This window comes from Globicephala melas, chromosome 10 (genome assembly GCF_963455315.2).
Source record: "Globicephala melas chromosome 10, mGloMel1.2, whole genome shotgun sequence".
Lineage (NCBI taxonomy): Eukaryota > Metazoa > Chordata > Mammalia > Artiodactyla > Delphinidae > Globicephala > Globicephala melas.
The window spans coordinates 67,260,534-67,284,882 of NC_083323.1; the positions used below are offsets into that span (position 1 = coordinate 67,260,534).

Genomic DNA, 24,349 nt, shown 5'->3' on the forward strand with positions numbered 1-24,349 from the left:
AACTTTTTATTCTATTTCTTCATTGTTAATGTACTTTATTTAAGGTTACATATGTTCTTTGTACCTATATATCTTCTTTTCTTTGTCTTCTGCATCAAATCCAAGGACACTGTCTGCCTTTAACCAAACAAACAAAGAAACCTGTTAGCAGAGCTTTTATTTTAAATGTAAGGCAAAATGAAATGATTGTAAAAATCCAGCCATTGCCATTAACAGAATAGTGTCCTTATATTAGTGGATATTTAAAGGGTTAAATATATAAAATATATATATACAAATATAGTGGATATTAAAAGGGTAGTAAGAGGTATTTGTAAAGATTGTGATCAAAGAGACCAAACAACTATGGTTAATATTTTCCTTGCTTACCATAATTGGTAATTACAAAAATAATTAATGGGAGACAAATATCAACTCATCAGAGATACCTTATTATTTGGATTAGACCAAATATAGACGTGTTTTATAAAATTCATTTCTATTACCAAGAGAAAATTTTTTTCTGATCTGATATACATGTATGCATACATATATATATATAAATGTATTTTTTAAAATTTTAATATATCCTCATGCTGGCTAAGAGTTATTTTTTTGATCATAGTTTTTAATTATAAGCAGTATTATCCTTGACAAATCAAGCTATAATAAAGTTTACTGTAGTTATAATAGAAACCTTTTCAGCTGTCATCTCAGTTCATTGGTTTTATTGATATGGGAACTAATAAAAATCAAAGTACGTAGAGAGAAGTAATCATGTAACTTATTTTCAGGAAAACATATATGACAGAATTTAAGTATTTAAGAATTTAAATGTGGCTAAAGTATAATCTTGGCCAGTGCATGTCCCCAACAATGTTGAAATCAAACCATTTAAGGAAGATAGTTACTATACTGTCTAATTTTGAAGGGAAATCAGTGTACGGTTCTTCTAGTTAAAAACTATATATTCCACCTTCTCTCTAACCCACTTTTCCTGCTGTGAGTTAATTCTTTATTTCTTGACCTTTACTCAGATGAAAAAGGAAATAACTCCTTACTGCCACTCGTACAATATCCCTGAAATGTATTTTGGCTTGTGACCTTTAAATGGTGTGGATAAATAAAATGAATCCCATATCTTCATATGGACCTGATCTGGGGGTCAACATATGTTTGCTTTTCATCTGTATGAAAATGCTTTGATTGTGATTGCCATGGAATAGGTGAGGTCAGGTGAAGAATGGGAAGCTGCCAACTGAGGCAGGAGATGAAACTATCTGAAATGGGAAAGTTAAGAACTGGGGGATTCTTTGTGCGAGAGATGGTAATTGCTTATGGTCACTTGCCCTTCCATTGGGTGAGAGGCAGGGTGTAAGGACAGTGTGAAAATGCCTGGACTGTTAAGGGAAGAACACCTGGGCAGTACACTGGAAAGAGCTTACATATGGGTGACACAGCTGTGAGAACAGGGCTTGAAACTGAATAAAAATGCCTCAGGTCTTCCATGACATTTCATTTCCCACTAAGAAAGGATTTTCTGTAAGCACCATTTTAACACTGAGGATGATTTCCTCAATTTAAAAAAAATAGGCACTTTTAGAATTTCCACTGCCAAACTGTTTGTGTTTGAAACATTGAGTCCTATTTGTAACTTTCAAAAAAATATAAATGTTTCATAAAGCCTAATGGTATTTACAGAGATATAAAAGTTAAAAATCTAGCCAAGGTTATTTGGTGTTTGAAACTAAGCATGATAATATTTTTGTGTGAAATCCCTAGATCATTATCATTGCTTTAGTCAGCATTAATAGGAAATGCATGCCAGTAAGATGAAAATTAATTTCCAGTTGAATGCTTTATGTCAGGAGACAACTTACCTTACTGCAGTTGTTTGAAACGGAGCATATTCTAAGCACATTGCCTGCTGCCTTTTCTTGGCTGTAGATATTGACGAGTGTGGGACCGGGAGGCACAGCTGTGCCAATGATACCATTTGCTTTAACTTGGATGGTGGATATGATTGCCGATGTCCTCATGGAAAGAATTGCACAGGGGACTGCATCCATGATGGAAAAGTTAAGCACAATGGTCAGATTTGGGTGTTGGAAAATGACAGGTGCTCTGTGTGCTCGTGTCAGGTTAGTATAAACAAAACATTGTAACCATTTTTATCGAGGTGTAATTTGCATATATTTCAAGTGTACAGCTTGATGAACTTAGACAAATGCATAGTCCATTTAACCATCACTCAATTAATATAACAGAACATTTTTACCTACCCAAAATGTTGCCTCAGTCCTTTCTTAGTCCCATAGCCCTAGCCTCAAACAAACACTGCTTCTAGTTTCTATAGATTAGATTTGTATTTTCTAGAGCCTCATATAAATGGAATCATATAACACAGTTGGCCTTCTGTATCTGCAGGGTCTCCATCCATGGATTCAACCAACTGTGGATTAAAAATATTTGCGAAAAAAAATTCCAGAAAGTTCCAAAAGAGCAAAACTTTAATTTCCCCCACACCGGCAACTGTTTACATAATATTTACATTGTATTAGATGTTATAAGTAATCTAGAGATAATTTAAAGTAAACGGGAGGGTGTGCATAGGTTATGTGCAAATACTATGCCATTTAATATAAGGGACTTGAGCATCCACGGATTTTGGTATCCACGATACCAAGGGAAGACTGTCCATACTCTTTTGTGTCTGACTCCTTTCTCTCAGCATTATGTTTTGACATTCCTTTATATTCATTACACGTATCAGTAACCATTCCTTTTTATTACTGAATAGTATTCCATTGTATGGAAGTACCACAATGTATTTATTCATATGGTAAAATTTTGTTTCTAACTATGCTAATGTTTCTATAGTCACAATATCATATTTGAATGAATGCATAAATGAAACCATAATGAATATGCTATGGCCTGTAAGTGAAAAATATCTATTTGGGTTATATTTCAGTTTTAGAGAGGTGTTCTATTATATATACCCAGTTGATAATAGACATTTGAATTACAGTTAAATGAATAATACCAAGGACTCAACTATTAAAGAAATTGATAACAGCTTGTACAAATCATAAGGTTAAAATATTCTAGAAACTTAATAATATGTAAAACTTGTTGACTAGCTACCAAATATAAACATATAAGCCCTCACACAAAACAAAATTTAGTTAGTATTCAAATTACTATATTAATAAACAAGTAAATGTATATTTATATATACATACACAATTTATTTACACATAAGAGCCGTGCAGTGGTTATCATTTTAACTGGTTAGTTCTGAAAATTTTCTTTCCAGTCAAGTCATTTAAAGAGTAATGTGTGGAAAGAAAATTGGAAGTTCTCCAGCTTAAGTAATTTCTGGGTGTTAGCTACAAAATGGAATTTTAAAGAAAATCAGTTATATTGGGTAAACAGTGTGAGTTAGCTCAACTTCCAGATCAACATCTGAGATTATAGATATAGCATGTAATATATATAAAATGTATATATGTGTGTGTATATACACATGTACACACACACAGATACACACATACATATGATGTTAGTATATTCAGAAGTGGAGGTTTTTGGTAACTGCTTTTTTCCCCTTGTCATACAGAATGGATTTGTAATGTGTCGACGGATGGTCTGTGACTGTGAGAATCCCACGGTTGATCTTTTCTGCTGCCCCGAATGTGACCCAAGGCTGAGCAGTCAGTGCCTCCACCAAAATGGGGAAACCTTGTACAACAGTGGTGACACCTGGGTCCAGAATTGCCAACAGTGCCGCTGCTTGGTAAGTTCAGCTACGTGAAATTCAGGGAAACGTTTAAACCCAGAATTGAAATCGTAAAACAACCTTGCCCTGCCCCCCTGCACCGATATTTGGTACCTGGCCATAGTGTTGGGAGTTACAAAAAGTGAACCTGGTTAGGATGATAAGGTGATGGTTATGCATTCAGGGCCTGAGCAGGAATATCTGGGGGTAGATGTGGTACACCATGTCATGTCAGGCTTTCAGGACTATCTCCAGAGCTCAAAAGAAGAAAAGGCTCTCCTGGCTTCTCAGCTTAGGTTTACTTAGAGACAGTTATGAACAGAATAATGGCATTCAAAAAAAATCACTTTTTCCAGTAGACCTTTTGTTAATCCATTTCTATCAATTATGCTTAGATGTTAGAAAACAAAAACAAAAAAACACTTTTTTTTCTTTCTAAAGATTGTTACTGTCAATGCTGTTCTGGTGGGCACCCTGTTTTACACATAATATGGATATGCAATAGATACTAGAATCTTAGAATCGAATGTATATAATTATGAAACTTCTACTGGAAACAATAGGTTAAAAAGAAAATGAAGACTTGATAAAGAAAATGAAGACTTGATAAGGAAAATACCAATCATTTTTTCATTTAACCAAATTTCTTGTTTCTTTCTAGTGGTGTAAATAAAAAGGAAAATTGGTCTATATGTCTTTATAAAAGAAAGTTTCACAGATGCTGCTTTTAAAGTTAGGACTAGTTTCCTTTCTATTTGTGTGAAGATATTTTTAAGGCAATGCTTTTTTGTTGCTTCCTTTTTATACTTTCAACCCCAAAATCAATTGAAAGAGCAAGGTCAGTTTCTGTACCTGAAGGCTGCTTTCATCTCCAAGACCCTGAGACTCAGAATTATGAAAAAAATAGGAAACAGGTGGGAACTAAATTTTAAAAAGATCCAATTCACACAATTTTCTCATGTGGAATAAAAAAGACTGAAATCAGCTCCTAGTTTCGTTTTGTTTTTTCCAAAGTCCCTACACTGAGGAACGTATAAATGAACAAAGAAAAACTGTCAAATTTCCTTCATATTTCAGTTTACTTTCTTGTCAGTGGACAAAACTTTGTTTTTGCAGAAGGGAATAAATGAGAAGGTGGGGGAAAAAATCGTAAAAATGAGAAAAGCATCTCATAGGCAGAAACTAAAAACCTCTTCTGTAGTAAACAATTCTCCTTTGTCATGGGAAAGAGAAGGGCATGCAAATTTGTTTGTTTTAAGAGAAAGAGTTTTTGCTTTCCTTTATTGTTGTTCTTGTTTAACCCCTGAAGACTGTTTTATAATCCATCTGCAGTATAGGTCTCATCTCTCTGATAGGGATTTTGTGGATTCCCTGCAAGATTCATAGCTGTGAAGGTCTGAGTATAATTGTCCATCAATAAATTGAGTATTCGGTAAATACTGCTCTCTCCCTCCTCACCTCCCTCCACGCCCTCCCTCCCCCTCCCTTTGCCCTTGTTCATCTGCTTTCCTTATAGCAAGGGGAAGTTGACTGTTGGCCCCTGCCTTGCCCAGAGGTGGAGTGTGAATTCAGCGTCCTCCTAGAGAATGAGTGCTGCCCGCACTGTGTCACCGACCCTTGCCAGGCCGACACCATCCGTAATGACATCACCAAAACTTGCCTGGACGAGATGAATGTGGTTCGCTTCACTGGGTCCTCTTGGATCAAACATGGCACTGAGTGTACTCTCTGCCAGTGCAAGGTAAAGCCCATTCATTATATTCAAGTGGGGAGCACTTGGCCAGCTGCACCCAGGATTCACAGACACTAATGTGCTTAACCTGGCCAATGGGAAGCATCTTCTCTCCTATTTACTGTTCAAACAGAGATGGGAGCAGGGCCACTCAGCTTTATTAGTGCCAAGGCTCACTGTCCTGTGCATCCTCTAATGCATATTCAGGGAGAAGCAGGTGCTTGGTCAGAAACCAGAATGATGGGTTACTAATATCACCAGAACAGAAAGAACCTACGTAAATTGCCCTAAAGCATCTAACTGTACACATCTTAAAAAAAAATAGTACAACACCAAACTTCATGTTTCTTTCATGATAGAAGACAATATTATTTTATTGATTTTTATCTAGTCCTTTTATGAGATAAGATATATCAGCAAAGTGAACATATTACGTTTTCCAAAGTGAAAATCAATATGGCAAAAATGGGCATATTTCTTGGTTTGTGGTGGTGAGTTACATTGATTTGAAAAATTTAAGATCTGTTGTTTACCATATTTTATTCCTACGGCTGGAGAAAAAATCATTATAAAGATTTTTCTTTTTATTCTCATAGGAAAATAGAGCATTGTGCCTTTTACTTCACTGAGAATAGAAATACTGGTAATGTAGACAGAGTATATAGAATTCACAGATGGTGACAACGTTGAAAGCATTAGAATCAACACTAGAACTAAGTAAATAATCTGGAAAGCTTAACAAGAATAAAGCAAAGATGTCAGATTTTTCCCACCATAGCACAGCCAAATATCTATAACTGCTCTGGTTCTTTAAGTGAGCATTTCCATTTAAATTTTTTTTTTCAATAGAGCAATTTCATTCAGATTCATGTAGTACAAATTTCTTACTAGAGTGGCTTGATGTAACAGGACAAAGAAATGTGAAATGCTTTAAGTTTTGAGATGCTATTATCTATTTCAAACCAAAATTTCTAGCTCTTTCAATTAATGCAATTTGTCAATCAAGCACAGCTTTTCGGGGAACATTTAATGCAGTTTTCTAAAAGTGCATTAGCACATTTGGAAGTTACTTTTACTACTAAAAGTTACTAATAATGTATATGCAGTGCTGCTTTAATATACATTTTTTTAAATAGATCTTTACTGGAGTATAATTGCTTCACAATACTGTGTTACTTTCTGTTGTACACCAAAGTGAATCAGCCACATGCGTACATATGTCCCCATATCCCCTCCCTCTTGAGCCTCCCTCCCACCCTCTCTATATACATTCGATATGAGTACATTTGAGTACATTTAATGGTGCATTATCTAGAAACTTCAGCATTCATGACCAGTAGGGAAATACTTTCTGACATTTAATTACCAAATAGAGTCGAGTCTCTTTACACTCTTAATCTGTTAGATTATTGTTCTGAGCAATGACAACAAATACATATACCGGGTGATAGAATGTAAAACACCAGATATAGCTCAGACAGATACTTCCAACAAAAGAAAGATGCGTTCAGTAATAGGCAGAAAAACATTAGAGTGTTTTCTGGGGAAAAGAGTGTGAATGAGCTTGTCATTCACCACCTTACAAACAACTACTAGGATTTTTTGGCTCATGGTAGAAATATAGTCCAGAAAGTATATTTTGACATTAAATTCATTTCTTGTCAGATAAGTGCCGATTCTCAGAGGTTACTATTTGATGCCATTTCCCTCTTCCCTTCTTATTAACTATGAGTTATAAGAATATCCTCAGTGTTACCAAATGAATCCCTAATACTCATCTTATTATGTTTATTTTGTGCTATTTTAAAAATGAAACTTATGCCAAACAAGCGTGAGAGATTTCATTGGAGGTGAGCATCCTTTACAATTTGGTGCTTTCAGAGCCCCGTTTCCGCTTATCATCTCCCCATCCTACCACTTCTGAGTTATTTGTTTTAGTCAATAAATACAAATTATGTGGGGTATTGTGCCAGAACCAGGGTAGAATGATAAGCAAAAATGGGTACAATCATTCCAGGAAATTTTTGCCCAGCAGCTTCTAGAGCTCTGCTGTCCAGTACAGTAGCCAGTAACCACACATGGCTATTTAAATTCATTGAAATTAAGTTAAAAATCCAATCCTCAGTCACACTAGCTACATTTCAAATGCTCACACATGCTAGTGGCTGTCATATTAGATAGCATATATAGAGAACCTTCCTATCATCGCAGAATATTGTATTGGAAAGCGCTGGCCTAGAGGTGAAGAATGTGGCATCTGGAATCAGTCTACCTGGATTGAAAGCCTGGTCAACCTCACTAGCAATGTCACCTCAAGGGATATTTATTAGTCTCTCTGTGGCTCCATCTTTCTCATCTAAAAATGGGAATACTAATAATACTTACCTAGGAATAATCATAGTACCTACTTGAGAAAGTTGCTGTAAGAATTAAGTGAGAAGATCCATACAAAGTTTCCGGCACATTTCATATGCATTCAGAGTAAGCGCTCAATAAATGTTGACTATTATTATTGTAGGTAGTGGAGTATAGAAACATTAATTAAGTCATGAAACAGGTAAAGACAACATTACAAACTCTGATGGATGCTCTAAAGGAAAGTTGCACTGTGCTAAGAGGCTGTACAACGCATGAACCAGTTTTACTTTCTGAGGAATTAAGAGTTAGCTGGGAGAAATAGAGTTATGAGTTTCCCTTCCCTTTTTAAAGATCTCTTCAAATGTAATTTGCTTAGGTTAAAAAAAAATGTTTCCTCCACTCGGAAGTTGAATTCTTGCATCAAAAAAGAATTACTAATTTTGTCTTTCCTAAATCTAATAGAGACTACACACCCTTATGATGGGTCAGAGAGTTTTCAGGCAATTATGTTTTGAGCTCCAGACAATAAAGAGGGATGTACCCAGTTGAGAAATAAAGAGGGAGGAGGTATTAGAGAGTCATTCCCTTTAATAAATTATCACTGAGTGGGACACTTGGGAAATTGGAAACCGGAGGGCCACTTTTAACTCCTGGGGAGACTAGGTATAATACTGAGATAATTGAGGTATGGAAAAAAATAGTTTTATGTAGATGAAGCTCCTAACTTTCTAAATGTTGCCTTCATCTATTAGAAACCATAAACTTAAAGTTTGGAAAGTGGACATCTGTGCTAAAATTAGAATAGATAACTAAATTTATCTATGGAAAGAAATACCCCATTAATAAACAATATTATAATGAATACTTTAATATGTGATCAGGAGAGCTTTGCAAATCAAAACAGGAAGAAAGGATTATTCTATAAATACTGGAATGACTGGACAGCAGTTTGAAGGATGTAAGTTGTATATACTATTATATTATGTATCAAAACAAATTCCATGTGGAAAAAGTGATAAATATTAAAAATAAATCAAAGCAAAGATAAATAAATATTTATCAAAATTCTTGAAGGAATATGCCTTTTCTAATTTAAAAGTGATAAAATCTACCTCAAAGAAAATTTAGAGCTTCTATAGATAAACAAAATTAGCAAAATAGATCACAACTAGACACTAAAAGATATTTTCAACAGACATGATTTCTTTATTAGATTAAAAATATACGAAAATTCATTTAAAAATACTTATTTCCCCATAAATAAATCAACAAAGGATGAATAAAGAATTCACTAAAGAATACAGCTATCAAAAAAGAGGAAATCAATAGGATTTGAGAAGATGGTGGAAGAGTAAGAGGCGGAGATCACCTTCCTCCCCACAAATACTTCAGAAATACATCTACATGTGGAACAACTCCTACAGAACACCCACTGAACGCTGGCAGAAGACCTTCAGACCTCCCAAAAGGCAAGAAACTCCCAACGTACCTGGGTACAGCAAAAGAAAAAACAGAGACAAAAGAATAGGGACGGGACCTGCACCAGTGGGAGGGAGCCGTGAAGGAGGAAAGGTTTCCACACACTAGGAAGCCCCTTCGTGGGCGGAGACTGTGGGTGGCAGAGGGGGGAAGCTTCAGAGCCGTGGAGGAGAGCACAGCAACAGGGGTGCAGAGGGCAAAGCAGAGAGATTCCCGCACAGAGGATCAGTGCGACCAGCACTCACCAGCCCAAGAGGCTTGTCTGCTCACCCGCCGGGGTGGGTGGGGGCTGGGAGCTGAGGCTCAGGCTTCGGTCCGATCGCAGGGAGAGGACTGGCGGCGTGAACACAACCTGAAGGGGTTAGTGCACCACAGCTAGCCGGGAGGGATTCTGGAAACAAGCCTGGACCTGCAGAAGAGGCAAGAAACTTTTTCTTGCCTCTTTGTTTCCTGGTGCGCAAGGAGAGGGGATTAAGAGTGCTGCTTAAAGGAGCTCCAGAGACAGGCGCGAGCCGTGGCTAACAGCGCGGACCCCAGAGACAGGCATGAGACGCTAAGGCTGCTGCTGCAGCCACCAAGAAGCCTGTGTGTGAGCACAGGTCACTCTCCACACCTCCCTTCCGGGGAGCCTGTGCAGCCCGCCACTGCCAGGGTCCCGAGATCCAGGGACAACTTCTCCGGGAGAACGCATGGCACGCCTCAGGCTGTTGTAACATCACGCAGGCCTCTGCCGCCGGGCTCGCCCCGCATCCATACCCCTCCTCCCTCCCAGGCTGAGTGAGCCAGAGCCCCCGAAGCAGCTGCTCCTTTAACCCGGTCCTGTCTGAGCAAAGAACAGACACCCTCAGGCGACCTAACCGCAGAGGCGGGGCCATATCCAAAGCTGAACCCTGGGAGCTGTGCGAACAAAGAAGAGAAAGGAAAATCTCTCCCAGCAGCCTCAGGAACAGTGGATTAAATCTCCACAATCAACTTGATGTACCCTGCATCTGTAGAATACCTGAATAGACAAAGAATCATTCCAAATTGAGGAGGTGGACTTTGAGAGCAAGATAGACTACCTTTTCCCTTTTTCCTCTTTTTGTGAGTGTGTATGTGTACGTTTCTGTGTGAGATTTTCTCTGTATAGCTTTGCTTTAACCATTTGTCCTAGGGTTCTGTCTGTCCATTTTTTTTTTTTTAAGTTTTAAAATTTTTTTCTTAATATTTTTTATTTTAATAACTTTATTTTATTTTATCTTACTTTATTTTATTTTATCCTTTTTCTTTCTTTCTTTCTATTTTTTCTCCCTTTTATTCTGAGCCGTGTGGAGGACAGGCTTTTGGTGCTCCAGCCAGATGTCAGGGCTGTGCCTCTGAGGTGGGAGAGCCAACTTCAAGACAGTGGTCCACAAGAGACCTCCCAGCTCCATATAATATCACACGGCAAAAATCTCCCAGAGATCTCCATCTCAACACCAGCACCCAGCTTCACTCAACGACCAGCAAGCTACAGTGCTGGACACCCTATGCCAAACAACTAGCAAGACAGGAACACAATCCCACCCATTAGCAGAGAGGCTGCCTAAAATCATAATAAGTCCACAGACACCCCAAAACACACCACCAGATGTGGACCTGCCCACTAGAGAGACAAGATCCAGCCTCATCCACCAGAATACAGGCACTAGTCCCCTCCACCTGGAAGCCTACACAACCCACTGAACCAACTTTAGCCACTGGAGACAGACATCAAAAACAACGGGAACTACAAACCTGCAGCCTGCAAAAAGGAGACCCCAAACACAGTGAGATAAGCAAAATGAGAAGACAGAAAAACACACAGCAGATGAAGGAGCAAGATAAAAATGCACCAGACCTAAAAAATGAAGAGGAAATAGGCAGTCTACCTGAAAAAGAATTCAGAATAATGATAGTAAAGATCCAAAATCTTGGAAATAAAATAGAGAAAATGCAAGAAACATTTAACAAGGATCTAGAAGAACGAAAGAGGAAACAAGCAACGATGAACAACACAATAAATGAAATTTAAAATACTCTAGAAGGGATCAATATCAGAATAACTGAGGCAGAAGAACGAATAAGTGACCTGGAGATAAAATAGTGGAAGTAACTACTGCAGAGCAGAATAAAGAAAAAAGAATGAAAAGAAATGAGGACAGTCTCAGAGACCTCTGGGACAACATTAAACACACCAACATTCGAATTATAGGGGTCCCAGAAGAAAAAGTGAAAAACAAAGGGTCTGAGAAAATATTTGAAGAGATTATAGTTGAAAACATCCCTAATATGGGAAAGGAAATAGTTAAGCAAGTCCAGGAAGCATAGAGAGTCCCATACAGGATAATCCAAGGAGAAACATGCCAAGACACATAATAATCAAACTGTCAAAAATTAAATACAAAGAAAACATATTAAAAGCAGCAAGGGAAAAACAACAAATAACACACAAGGGAATCCCCATAAGGTTAACAGCTGATCTTTCAGCAGAAACTCTGCAAGTCAGAAAGGAGTGGCAGGACATATTTAAAGTGATGGAGAAAAATCTACAACCAAGATTTCTGTACCCAGCAAGGATCTCATTCAGATTTGATGGCGAAATTAAAACCATTACAGACAAGCAAAAGCTGAGAGAGTTCAGAACCACCAAATCATCTTTACAACAAATGCTAAAGGAACTTCTCTAGGCAGGAAACACAAGAGAAGGAAAAGACCTACCATAACACACCCGAAACAATTAAGAAAATGGGAATAGGGACATACATATCGATAATTATGTTCAATGTAAATGGATTAAATGCTCCAACCAAAAGACACAGACGGGCTGAATGAATACAAAAACAAGAACCGTATATATGCTGTCTACAAGAGACCCACTTCAGACCTAGGGACACATACAGACTGAAAGTGAGGGGATGGAAAAACATATTCCATGCAAATGGAAATCAGAAGAAAGCTGGAGTAGCAATTCTCATATCAGACAAAATAGACTTTAAGATAAAGACTATTACAAGAGACAAAGAAGGACACTACATAATGATCAAGGGATCGATCCAAGAAAAAGGTATAACAATTGTAAATATTTATGCACGCAATGTAGGAGCACCTCAATACATAAGGCAAATACTAAGAGCCATAAAGAGGAAATCAACAGTAACACAATCATAGTAGGGGACTTTAACACCCCACTTTCACCAATGGACAGATCATCCAAAATGAAAGTAAATAAGGAAACACAAGCTTTAAATGATACATTAAACAAGGTGGACTTAATTGATATTTATGAGACACTCCATCCAAAAACAACAGAATACACATTTTTCTCAAGTGCTCATGGAACATTCTCCAGGATACATCGTATCTTGGGTCACAAATCTAGCCTTGGTAATATTAAAAAAATTGAAATCGTATCAAGTATCTTTTCCGACCACAACGCTGTAAGACTAGATTTCAATTACAGGAAAAGATCTATAAAAAATACAAACACATAGAAGCTAAACAATACACTACTTAATAACGAAGTGATCACTGAATAAACCAAAGAGGAAATCAAAAAATATCTAGAAACAAATGACTATGGAGACACAACGACCCAAAACCTATGGGATGCAGCAAAAGTAGTTGTAAGAGGGAAGTTCATAGCAATACAATCCTACCTTAAGAAACAGGAAACATCTCAAATAAACAACCTAACCTTATACCTAAAGAAATTAGATAAAGAGGAACAAAAAAAACCCCAAAGTTAGCAGAAGGAAAGAAATCATAAAGATCAGATCAGAAATAAATGAAAAAGAAATGAAGGAAATGATAGCAAAGATCAATAAAACTAAAAGCTGGTTCTGTGAGAAGATAAACAGAATTGATAAACCATTAGCCAGACTCATCAAGAAAAAGAGGGAGAAAACTCAAATCAATAGAATTAGAAATGAAAAAGAAGAAGTAACAACTAACACTGCAGGAATAAAAGGGGCATGAGAGATTACTACAAGCAACTCTATGCCAATAAAATGGACAACCTGGAAGAAATGGACAAATTCATAGAAATGCACAACCTACTGAGACTGAACCAGGAAGAAATAGAAAATATAAACAGACCAATCACAGCACTGAAATTGAAACTCAGATTAAAAATCTTCCAACAAACAAAAGCCCAGGACCAGATGGCTTCACAGGTGAATTCTATCAAACATTTACAGAAGAGCTAACATCTATCCTTCTCAAATTCTTCCAAAATATAGCAGAGGGAGGAACACTCCCACACTCATTCTACGAGGCCACCATTATCCTGATACCAAAACCAGACAAAGATGTCACAAAGAAAGAAAACTACAGGCCAGTATCACTGATGAACATAGATGCAAAAATCCTCAACAAAATACTAGCAAACAGAATCCAACAGCACATTAAAAGGATCATGCACCATGATCAAGTGGGATTTATCCCAGTAATGCAAGGATTCTTCAATATATGCAAATCAATCAATGTGATACACCATATTAACAAATTGAAGAATAAAAACCATATGATCATCTCAATAGATGCAGAGAAAGCTTTCAACAAAATTCAACACCCATTTATGATAAAAACCCTCCAGAAAGTAGGCATAGAGGGAACTTTCCTCAACATAATAAAGGCCATATACGACAAACCCACAGCCAAGATCATCCTCAATGGTGAAAAACTGAAACCATTTCCACTAAGATCAGGAACAAGACAAGGTTGCTCACTCTCACCACTATTATTCAACATAGTTTGGAAGTTTTAGCCATAGCAATCAGAGAAGAAAAAGAAATAAAAGGAATCCAAATCGGAAAAGAAGAAGTAAAGCTGTCACTGTTTGCAGGTGACATGATACTATACATAGAGAATCCTAAAGATGCTACCAGAAAGCTGCTAGAGCTAATCAATGAATTTGTAGCAGGATGCAAAATTAATGCACAGAAATCTCTGGCATTCTTATACACTATTGATGAAAAATCTGAAAGTGAAATTAAGAAAACACTCCCATTTACCATTGCAACAAAAAGAATAAAATATCTAGGTATAAGCCTACCTAAGGAGACAAAAGACCTGTATGCAGAAAATTATAAGACACTGATGAAAGAAATTAAAGATGATACAAATAGATGGAGAGATATACCATGTTCTTGGATTGGAAGAATCAACATTGTGAAAATGACTCTACTACCCAAAGCAATCTACAGATTCAATGCAATCCCTATCTAACTACCACTGGCATTTTTCACAGAACTAGAACAAAAAATTTCACAATCTGTATGGAAAAACAAAAGACCCTGAATAGCCAAAGCAATCTTGAGAACAAAAAATGGAGCTGGAGTTATCAGGCTCCCTGACTTCAGGCTATACTACAAAGCAACAGTAATCAAGACAGTATGGTACTGGCACAAAAACAGAAATATAGATCAATGGAACAGGATAGGAAGCTCAGAGACAAATCCACGCACATATGGTTACCTTATCTTTGATAAAGGAGGCAAGAATATACAGTGGAGAAAAGACAACCTCTTCAATAAGTGGTGCTGGGAAAACTGGACAGCTACATGTAAAAGTATGAAATTAGAACACTCCCTAACACCATACACAAAAATAAACTCAAAATGGATTAAAGACCTAAATGTAAGGCCAGACACAATCAAACTCTTAGAGGAAAACATAGGCAGAACACTCTGACATAAATCACAGCAAGATCCTTTTTGACCCACTTCCTAGAGAAATAGAAATAAAAACAAAAATAAACAAATGGGACCTAATGAATCCTAAAAGCTTTTGCACAGCAAAGGAAACCATAAACAGGACCAAAAGACAACCCTCAGAATGGGAGAAAATATTTGCAAATGAAGCAACTGACAAAGGTTTAATCTCGAAAATTTACAAGCATCTCATGCAGCTCAATATCAAAAAGACAAATATCCCAATCCAAAAATGGGCAGAAGACTTAAATAGACATTTCTCCAAAGAAGATATACAGATTGCCAACAAACACATAAAAGAATGCTCAATATCATTAATCATTATAGAAATGCAAATCAAAACTACAATGAGATATCATTTCACACCGGTCAGAATGGCCATCATGAAAAAATCTAGAAACAATAAATGCTGGAGAGGGTGTGTAGGAAAGGGAACACTTTTGCACTGTTGTTGGGAATGTAGATTGATACAGCCACTATGGAGAACAGTATGGAGGTTCCTTAAAAAACTACAAATAGAACTCCCATACGACCCAGCAATCCCACTACTGGGCATATACCCTGAGAAAACCATAATTCAAAAAGAGTCATGTACCAAAATGTTCATTGCAGCTCTATTTACAATAGCCAGGACATGGAAGCAGCTTAAGTGTCCATCAACAGATGAATGGATAAAGAAGATGTGGCACATATATACAATGGAATATTACTCAGCCATAAAAAGAAACAAAATTGAGTTATTTGTAGTGAGGTGGATGGACCTAGAGTCTGTCATACAGAGTGAAGTAACTCAGAAAGAGAAAAACAAATACCGTATGCTAACACATATATATGGAATCTAAGAAAAAAAAGTCGTGAAGAACCTAGGGGTCAGACGGGAATAAAGACACAGTCCTACTAGAGCATGGACCTGAGGATATGGGGAGCAGGAAGGGTAAGCTGTGACAAAGTGAGAGAGTGTCATGGCCATATATACACTACCAAACGTAAAATAGATAGCTAGTGGGACGTTGCTGCATAGCACAGGGAGATTAGCTAGGTGGTTTGTGACCACCTAGAGGGGTGGGATAGGGAGGGTGGGAGGGAGGGAGATGCAAAAGGGAAGAGATATGGGAACATATGTATATGTATAACTGATTCACTTTGTTATAAAGCAGAAACTAACACACCTTTGTAAAGCAATTATACTCCAATAAAGATGTTAAAAAAATAAAAAAATAGACATAGACTGTCATGTAATACTGCAAAAAAAAGAGGAAATCAGTGTTTTAAATTATTGACACTTAAATATAAACTAACTTAATTATTATTTTCACACACTACGGTAAAAAAATATTTCACCATAATTTCCAATGCTGACAGAGGTGTACTGGAATTGTAATTCTTATGCAATGTTAGTGACATTGAAAAATACATGTCAGGAACCAGACATACATCTCCTTGCCCACTCCCTGTCCCCACAAAAATGTCCAGAAGATCCCACTAATCCTGGGTCTGAGAATCCAACCTAAAGAAATAATCTAAAATATGGAGCAAACTATATGCATCGTAATATTAACCTCAACATTAATTGCCATGCAGAATCAAGGAAGAAATCAAAATATCCAACAAATGAAAAATGGGTTAAATAAATTATGGTAACTCTGTAACATATAACATATCATAATTATATAATATGTAATTATATGATTGCATTATTCAATTATTCATGTACTAACAATGCTTATAATAAAAATCAAGATAAAAATACTATGTGTGATTACATATGCACTTTTATTACAAGAAGGTTGAAAATAAAGGAATATGAAGTGAATTCTATTAGGACATACTAAAATATTCATAATAGTGGGATTTTAAATTATTAATTTTTATATAGATTATTTATAGCCACATATTATATATGAATATGTAATTACATATATTTATTATATCTATAGTATGTGTAGTTTATAAACATATTAATATATTAATACCATATAGTGATTGATAAGTAAATAATAAATATATTAAATATCAATAAGAGTAAAATATATATTATATATGTCATATATAAACATTTTACTGAAAGCTAAAAGTCAGCTGTCTTCTAATCTTAATGTTATAGAGTTTACCATGCAAAGAGTGATGATGACTTCTTTGCCAGTAAATATAGCCAAAAATAACAAGGTGTTAAGGAAACTTACTGTGTTACTACATAAAAATAGATGTTATAATTAGTTATGACAGTAGGTGATTACTATTCATAGCAACCTGACTGAGTTTCAGTGGGTCACTTTTTATTCTAGTTTTTATCAAGGTAATGTTTGTTAAGGTGAAATGCATAGTTATTTTGTATATAATTTTATAAGTTTGGTGAATCAAAATACAGAATATTTCCAGCAATCTAGCAAGTACCCTTTTGTCCCCTTCCAGATAATATCTACTTCTCATAGGAAACCTCAATTTTATTTCAGTATAGCAAATTTATTTTCCTATTTAAAAATTTCATATAAATGGATCGCACAGTATGTATTCTTTTATATCTAATGGTGAATTGACCAGTTTATCATTATGTAATGTCCCTCCTTATCTCTAGCAAGGCTTCTAGACTTGATGTCAATTTTGACTGGTACTTTGGTTTTTTTTTAATATTCATTCATTTATTTAGTTGAACCGGGTCTTAGTTGCAGTCGGCGGGCTCCTTAATTGCGGCTTGCCAGCTCATTAGTTGCAACACATGGGCTCCTTAGTTGTGGCAGGCAGCCTCCTTAGTTGTGGCATGCAAACTCTTAGTTGCAGCATGCATGTGGGATCTAGTTCCTTCACCAGGGATCAAACCCAGGCCCACTGCATTGGGATCATGGAGCCTTATCCACTGCACCACCAGGGAAGTCCATTGTCTGGTACTTTTGTAGCCACACAGTATATTGTTTTGATTCATCCACTTTCAACCTATCTATGGTTTTATATTTAAAGTGCATTTTTTATAGATAATGTATAAATAGTTCTTACTTTTTTATCCAGTGTGACAATCTCTGGCTTTTAATTGAAGTGTTAGTCCATTTAATATTGTTTTTGATGTTGGTGGATTTTGGCCCACCATTTTGCCATTTGTTTTCTACTTGTTCCATCTATTTTTTGTATTCTTAATCATCTATTCCTTCCTTCTTTTTATTTGTTAATATTTTTAATGTTATTCAATTTTACTTGTTCTTTTGAATTCTTAACTATAACTCTTTATGATTGTTTTAGTTGTTGGTATAGGAGTTGTAACATATATCATTCATTTATTACAGTATAATAAGATTTAATATTATACTAATTCATATAAAATGTAAGAACTTTGGAATAATATAATCCCATTCCCCTAACCTTTGCACTATAATAATCATATATTTATAACTATGTATACTATAAACTAAAAATCTGTATTACTATCAATATTTTTGCTTTAATAAGTCAAATATCTTTGAAGCAAATTAATAGAAGAAAAATGCTATATTTTAATTTTATATTTATTTCATATTTATATTTATCCTCATATTTACCATTTCTTGTGCTCTTCATTTCTTCTCACACATGTTAATCTCCATCTAGTGTTATTTCCCTTTATCTTGAATAACTTCCTTTAGCATTTTCCATATTGCAGATATACTGGCCACAAATTCTCTCAACTTACATTTATTTGAAAATGTCTTTATTTTTGAAGGATATTCAACTAAATACAGAATTCGGGATTGACAGATTTGTCCCAGCACTTAAAAGTGGTACTCTACTGTTTTCTAGTTTCTACTATTTCTGATAAAGATTCAGCTATCATTTGTACTTTTGTTCCCTTATATGTAATATGTCTTTTTTTTCTCCTCTGTCTCCTTTCATGATTCTTTCTTTATCTTTGGTTTTTAGAGTTTTGACTATGATGCACTTAAGTATTTTTTTTTTTTTTTGTCCTCTTTGGTATTTGCTGGGCTTTTTGAGTATCTAAGTAGATTTTTTTCACCAAATTTGAGAAAAATTTGGCCATTGTTTCTTCAGATATTTGGTCTGCCACATTATTTCCCTCCTATTCTTCTGCGACTCTAATTACACATGTGTTATATGGTTTAATATTATCCTGAAGGTCACTGAGGTTCTATTTTTATTTCGATCACATTCTCTTTTTTTTAAAGATTGGATAATTTCTATTTTTTTAATTTATTGACTATTTCTTCTGCCATCTCTAATCTGCTGTTAAACCCATCCAATGAATTTTTCATTTCGAATATTGCACTTTTCAGTTCCAGAATTTTTTCTTTTTTTTTTTTTGCGGTACGCGGGCCTCTCACTGCTGCGGCCTCTCCTGTTGCGGAGCACAGGCTCCGGACGCACAGGCCCAGTGGCCATGGCTCACGGGCCCAGCCGTTCCGCGGCATGTGGGATCTTCCCGGACCAGGGCACGAACCTGTGTCCCCTGCGTCGGCAGGCGGACTCTCAACCACTGCGCCACCAGGGAAGCCCCAGAATTTTTATTTAATTCTATTTATAGTTTCATTTCTCTGCTGTAACTTACCATGTTTTATCATTCATTATGACCATCTTTTTTTTACATCTTTGTACGTATTAGTAATAGCTACTTTCTAGTCTTTACCATCTGGATTAACTTTGAGTCATTTCTATTCACTAGTTTTTCTCTTGGTGAGGAGTCACTTTTTTCTGCTTTTCTTCACATGTCTAGTAATATTTATGGTTTACTGGATATTGTGGATAATACATAGTATAGACCCTACATTCTGTTAGCTTCTTCTGAAGACTATTTTTGTTCTAGCAGATTGCAAATTACTGGCCAGTCATCTTGCAGTTGGAAAGGCTGGGCTTTACATTGGTTAGGTGGGTCTATTCCAGGTGTACCCTTAGTTTTCGGGTGAATCTCTTAATCTTGAGACATCATTTTCTTCCTAATCATGGCCCTTTTGGGCTTTCAATGGAAAGCCTGAATTTTTTATCTGTCCCTTCTAACTTGGCAGGACATAGATTTTAAACCCACAGTGAGCAGCATCTGAAATATCTGCTCAAATCTTTCAAACTTCAAGCTGTGACTCTCTGATTGTCTCTTTAGAGTCTCCTCTGCAATTCAAAGACCCGCCACAGATTTGAGGGGAGTTGACATGCTGATTCACTCCCTCCTTTCTAGACATTTCCTCCTGAATTTCCAGCCACCCTGGCAGCCCAACAGAGCCCTAAATGTTGTCCTCTGACACGTGGGCCCTATCAGATTGTGGCTTTCTGCTTAAGTTATACTTATCCTAAGCATCACAGACTAGGAGTGCCCTAAGGGAAAATGCCAATTAAAAATGAATCTCAAACAGTACATCTTCCTTCTTTTAAAGATTGAAACTCCTCCAGTGTCTACCTGCTTTTAGTCACTCTCCATTGCTTTAAATAGTTTTTATATTTTTTCCAAACTTTATAGTTATCCATAGGAGGGATAGTCAGTCGATAGTCTTAAAAGTAACTCTGCCATTACTGAAACAGGAACCCCAGTGGAATATTTTATCAATATTTCTTGTATGAGCTATGTTTCCCTAATTGGGGAGCTTCCAATGACATGCTCTGTGGAGCATTTATGTTGCTATAGCAGAATTGATATGGAATGAGAAAAACACTACTGGAAGACTTGCAAAATATACCTTCTCTTCCTAAAACATACTCATACTCCAAACATTCCCTAACTCTCTTTCTGCTCAAAATCCATACAATTTGAGAAACTGATATTCTCAGGAACTGGTACACCCCTCCCTTCATTGGGTCAATGGATTGGGAAAGATCATGTGACCAGGTTATGGCCAGAAAACCTCTGCCTCTGAGCGTAATGACAAAGCTTTAAAATGCAGCTAGAGATCCAAGAGATGGATGTCACCTTCGTTTGCTGTCAGAATAAGAACTCTGCTTAATAACAATTTAAAAAGAAAGAGGATTAAGTTAAATTGATAACAGTCTTCTTGGATATAGACTGGCTTTTCCCTCATTTGGTAAGCTTCAACAAAGGCTAAAGTACCAAAGTCCTTTCTTAAGTTTTATCTTACATGAACAGACCCTTTTGGTTTTATCATATTAAGGTCTGATACATTTTCAATCATCTAAAGTCAATTATCTGAGAGAATATATCTAATAGAAGATGAGTTTTAGAGTCAGGCTAACCTGAATTTTAATCCCAGCTGTACCATTATATTAGCTTTGTGATTTGGGCCATGATATTTAAGCTTTCTGATCTTCAGTTTCTGAACCTAAAAAAACATGACTATTAATAGTGATCCTACTGGGAATGCTCTGAGGTTGAAATTAGATAATGTATTTAAAGTGCCTGGCAAAGTATCTGACACAGAGTACGCACTCAAAAAGTAGAAGGGTATTATCATCTTATGATTGTGGTAACAATACTAACATTTTCATTATTAGCTAGCCAGTGGAAGAAAGAGCGCAAGGATTCAAACGAACAAGATACAGATTTTTTTCCTCTCTGTAATACACCATACTCTTTTGGTACTTTGTTATAAAAACTAATTATGGGGGCTTCCCTGGTGGCGCAGTGGTTGAGAGTCCGCCTGCCGATGCAGAGGACACGGGTTCGTGCCCCGGTCCGGGAAGATTCCACATGCCGCGGAGTGGCTGGGCCCGTGAGCCATGGCCACTGAGCCTGCGTGTCCGGATCCTGTGCTCTGCAATGGGAAAGGCCACAACAGTGAGAGGCCCGTGTACCGCAAAAAAAAAAAAACAAAAAACCTAATTATGCATATCTGGCTCTTCCTTGACTATTTTTCCTGCCTCATCTCTACACTGTTTTCTTCACCAACTTAAAATTCTCACCCAGACCAAACCTTTTTAGGTTTCTTAACTACGCAAAACTCTTTTCACTTGAAAGCCTTTTATTCATTCTGTTCCCTGGCTCTTGGCCTACCTTTTCACAGATCTGTCTTGAGGTCTTGGTTTAAACATCACTTCTACAGAGAAGTCTACTCTGGCCACCCAGTCTAAGTAGCCAGACATTTATTAATCTCATGACATCACCTAGTTTGTTTCTTTTCTAGCACTTTTCACAATTTTTGATTGTACATTTGCTTATTAATTCCCCCCCACAAAACTATAAGCCTTGTCCTATGAGGGTAGTGACCATATCTGCTTTATTCATTCATCAGCATATCTCGGGCTCAATTTAGTCAATGCTTATTTTGTGAATGGGCAAACCAAACAACAAATGTGAGCTAAGAGAGTGCCATGGGGTAAATAAAGTTGGCTTATGATTTGCCGCAAATAACTGGCCATAGTTTGTTCTGCAACAGTAGAGGCATGAAAAGTGATTGAGCCATTGAACTTTCAGGGGCACATAAATAACAAATAAACCATTCAGTTATGTTATGTGTACCAATCGATGCGTATTGACTAATGGCTTAAAAAGTAATACCATGCTTTTTTTCCCCTCTCTTCTCTAGAATGGCCACATCTGTTGCTCAGTGGATCCACAGTGCCTTCAGGAACTGTGAAGTTAACTGTCTCACTGGAAATTTCTGTTTAAAGAATGTTCTTTCATTAAAAAGACCAAAAAAAAAAAAAATTGAAGCGGATGATTTGTGGGCAGCTAAGTGCAGCATTGTTAATAGCTGAGTAAACTTTCCATTATGAAATTTGTGGAGCTTGAGAAAATCACAAAAGGAAACTTCTTGGGGCAAAACTAGACCAGAATTCCACCTGAACTGCGTCTGATGTTGGCATGTAGAAGAATGCGTGTGAAATACACACCATGACATCACGACCTCTGGATGTAAAGCCTGAGCTTACGGGAGCTTCGGAAGCCTCTAGCTTCACTGGTGCAGAAAATTTTCCTCTAGATCAGAATCTTCACAAATCAGTTCAGTTCTTCACTGCAAAAAATAAAATGTAAGGCAGTGAACGAATTCTGTTTTCCGAAGCAAAGCAAAGAAGCTATAACATGTTATATGTACAGTATACACTCTGAGAAGAAATCTGAAACGAGTTATTGTCATGATAAAAATAACGCACAGGCATGGTTACTTAATATTTTCTAACAAGAGATGTCATCCTTATTTCATTGTTTTACTGCACTTAATATTATTTGGTTGAATTTGTTAAGTATAAGCTCGTTCTTGTGTAAAATTAAATAAATATTTCTCTTACCTTATAACATGTCCAAGTGTCTGCATAATGTGTTCCTTTTCCCCCACAGATGCCTCAGTATACAAACTGCTTTCTAGTTCCGCTGATGAGAAACCCCCACCATGCTATTCCCAAACTGAAAGGTGATTTTCACTCCATTTCATGCCGAAGTGGCGGGGAGGTGGGTGATGGATACCTTTGTTCTGCCTCTCTGGATCCTCTCAGTCATCTTTTACCCTGCCTCATATCCTGGGGGCTGACCTGTATACGTTGTATTAGTAGGTTCTCTTGTCCTCTGGATTCTGATTCGGTTTGACCAGTGGTGACCACCGGCAGGATATCAGAAAGAGGACGTTTGGATATTTATTCTGCTGGCTCCTTTCCTGCCAGGTCACTACCATGATTAGCTGTGTCACTTACTGAAGGTGACATCTCCTGACAGGTGACCCTCTCTGTTAAGCTACCCCCTCCAGTTTTTGATAACTTCTATTTGCTTCTTCTGGCTTAGAGATAATAACAACTCTGGCTGCTTTGTCCTTTCAGGTACCTGATCGATTTCTTTTTGTTTTCCCTATCTCCTATTGCATCTTTATAAATCGTCCCTTTGTTAAACTGTCTTTAATTAGCCAGCTCGAGTGTGACATCTGTTTCCTGTCAGGACTTTGATATACATAAGTAGGGTAGTATGTGAGGGTTGGAAATATCTTCAAGAATTGGTCCTTCACAATTTGATATAAAAATTTAAAGAATCCCAGTCTTAGAAGGCATTATGATATTACATGTTAAAATTTTTGATACACTAGAATCTCAGGAGGAAAAAAATTAACTTACTGATGCCCAATAGAGTAGTTAATCCAATATTGCCCTAGTCATATGTTTTGTGCTAGGGTGAAAAAGGAAATATATTATTAAATTCACTTTTAGTTTAGAGACTTCTTTAAAGAAAAAAAAAAAAAGGAAAGGAACAGGATATGACTCCCACAAGCTACAGAAATGGTAAAGTGGCATTTTAACTACCCCTTCCCCATTGTTATGGGAACAACCTAACAGGAGCTGAGCTAAAGGATAATTTATAAATGTCTTAATACTTTGGCATGTGTAATATTTATTAAATGTGTGAATTCAAGTATCTCAATATTCCCTGGTTTTATCATAAACGATTTTTTCTGCAGCCTTTTTATA

The 24,349-nt window shown here is 36.6% G+C and overlaps 1 protein-coding gene across 2 annotated transcripts in view; it reads left to right on the plus strand.

The window, feature by feature from the left end:
- The window catches only part of NELL2 (neural EGFL like 2), a 378,238-nt gene extending 355,039 nt beyond the window's left edge, over positions 1 to 23,199 (plus strand). For both annotated transcript variants that reach the window (XM_060305603.1, XM_030835328.2), the window contains exons 18-21: positions 1,927 to 2,120; positions 3,602 to 3,778; positions 5,277 to 5,501; positions 22,486 to 23,199. In XM_060305603.1, coding sequence (XP_060161586.1) covers positions 1,927 to 2,120; positions 3,602 to 3,778; positions 5,277 to 5,501; positions 22,486 to 22,536 — 647 coding nt within the window. In that variant the 3' untranslated portion in view covers positions 22,537 to 23,199. The remainder of the gene's footprint in view (positions 1 to 1,926; positions 2,121 to 3,601; positions 3,779 to 5,276; positions 5,502 to 22,485) is intronic.
- The last annotated feature ends 1,150 nt before the right edge of the window (positions 23,200 to 24,349 follow it).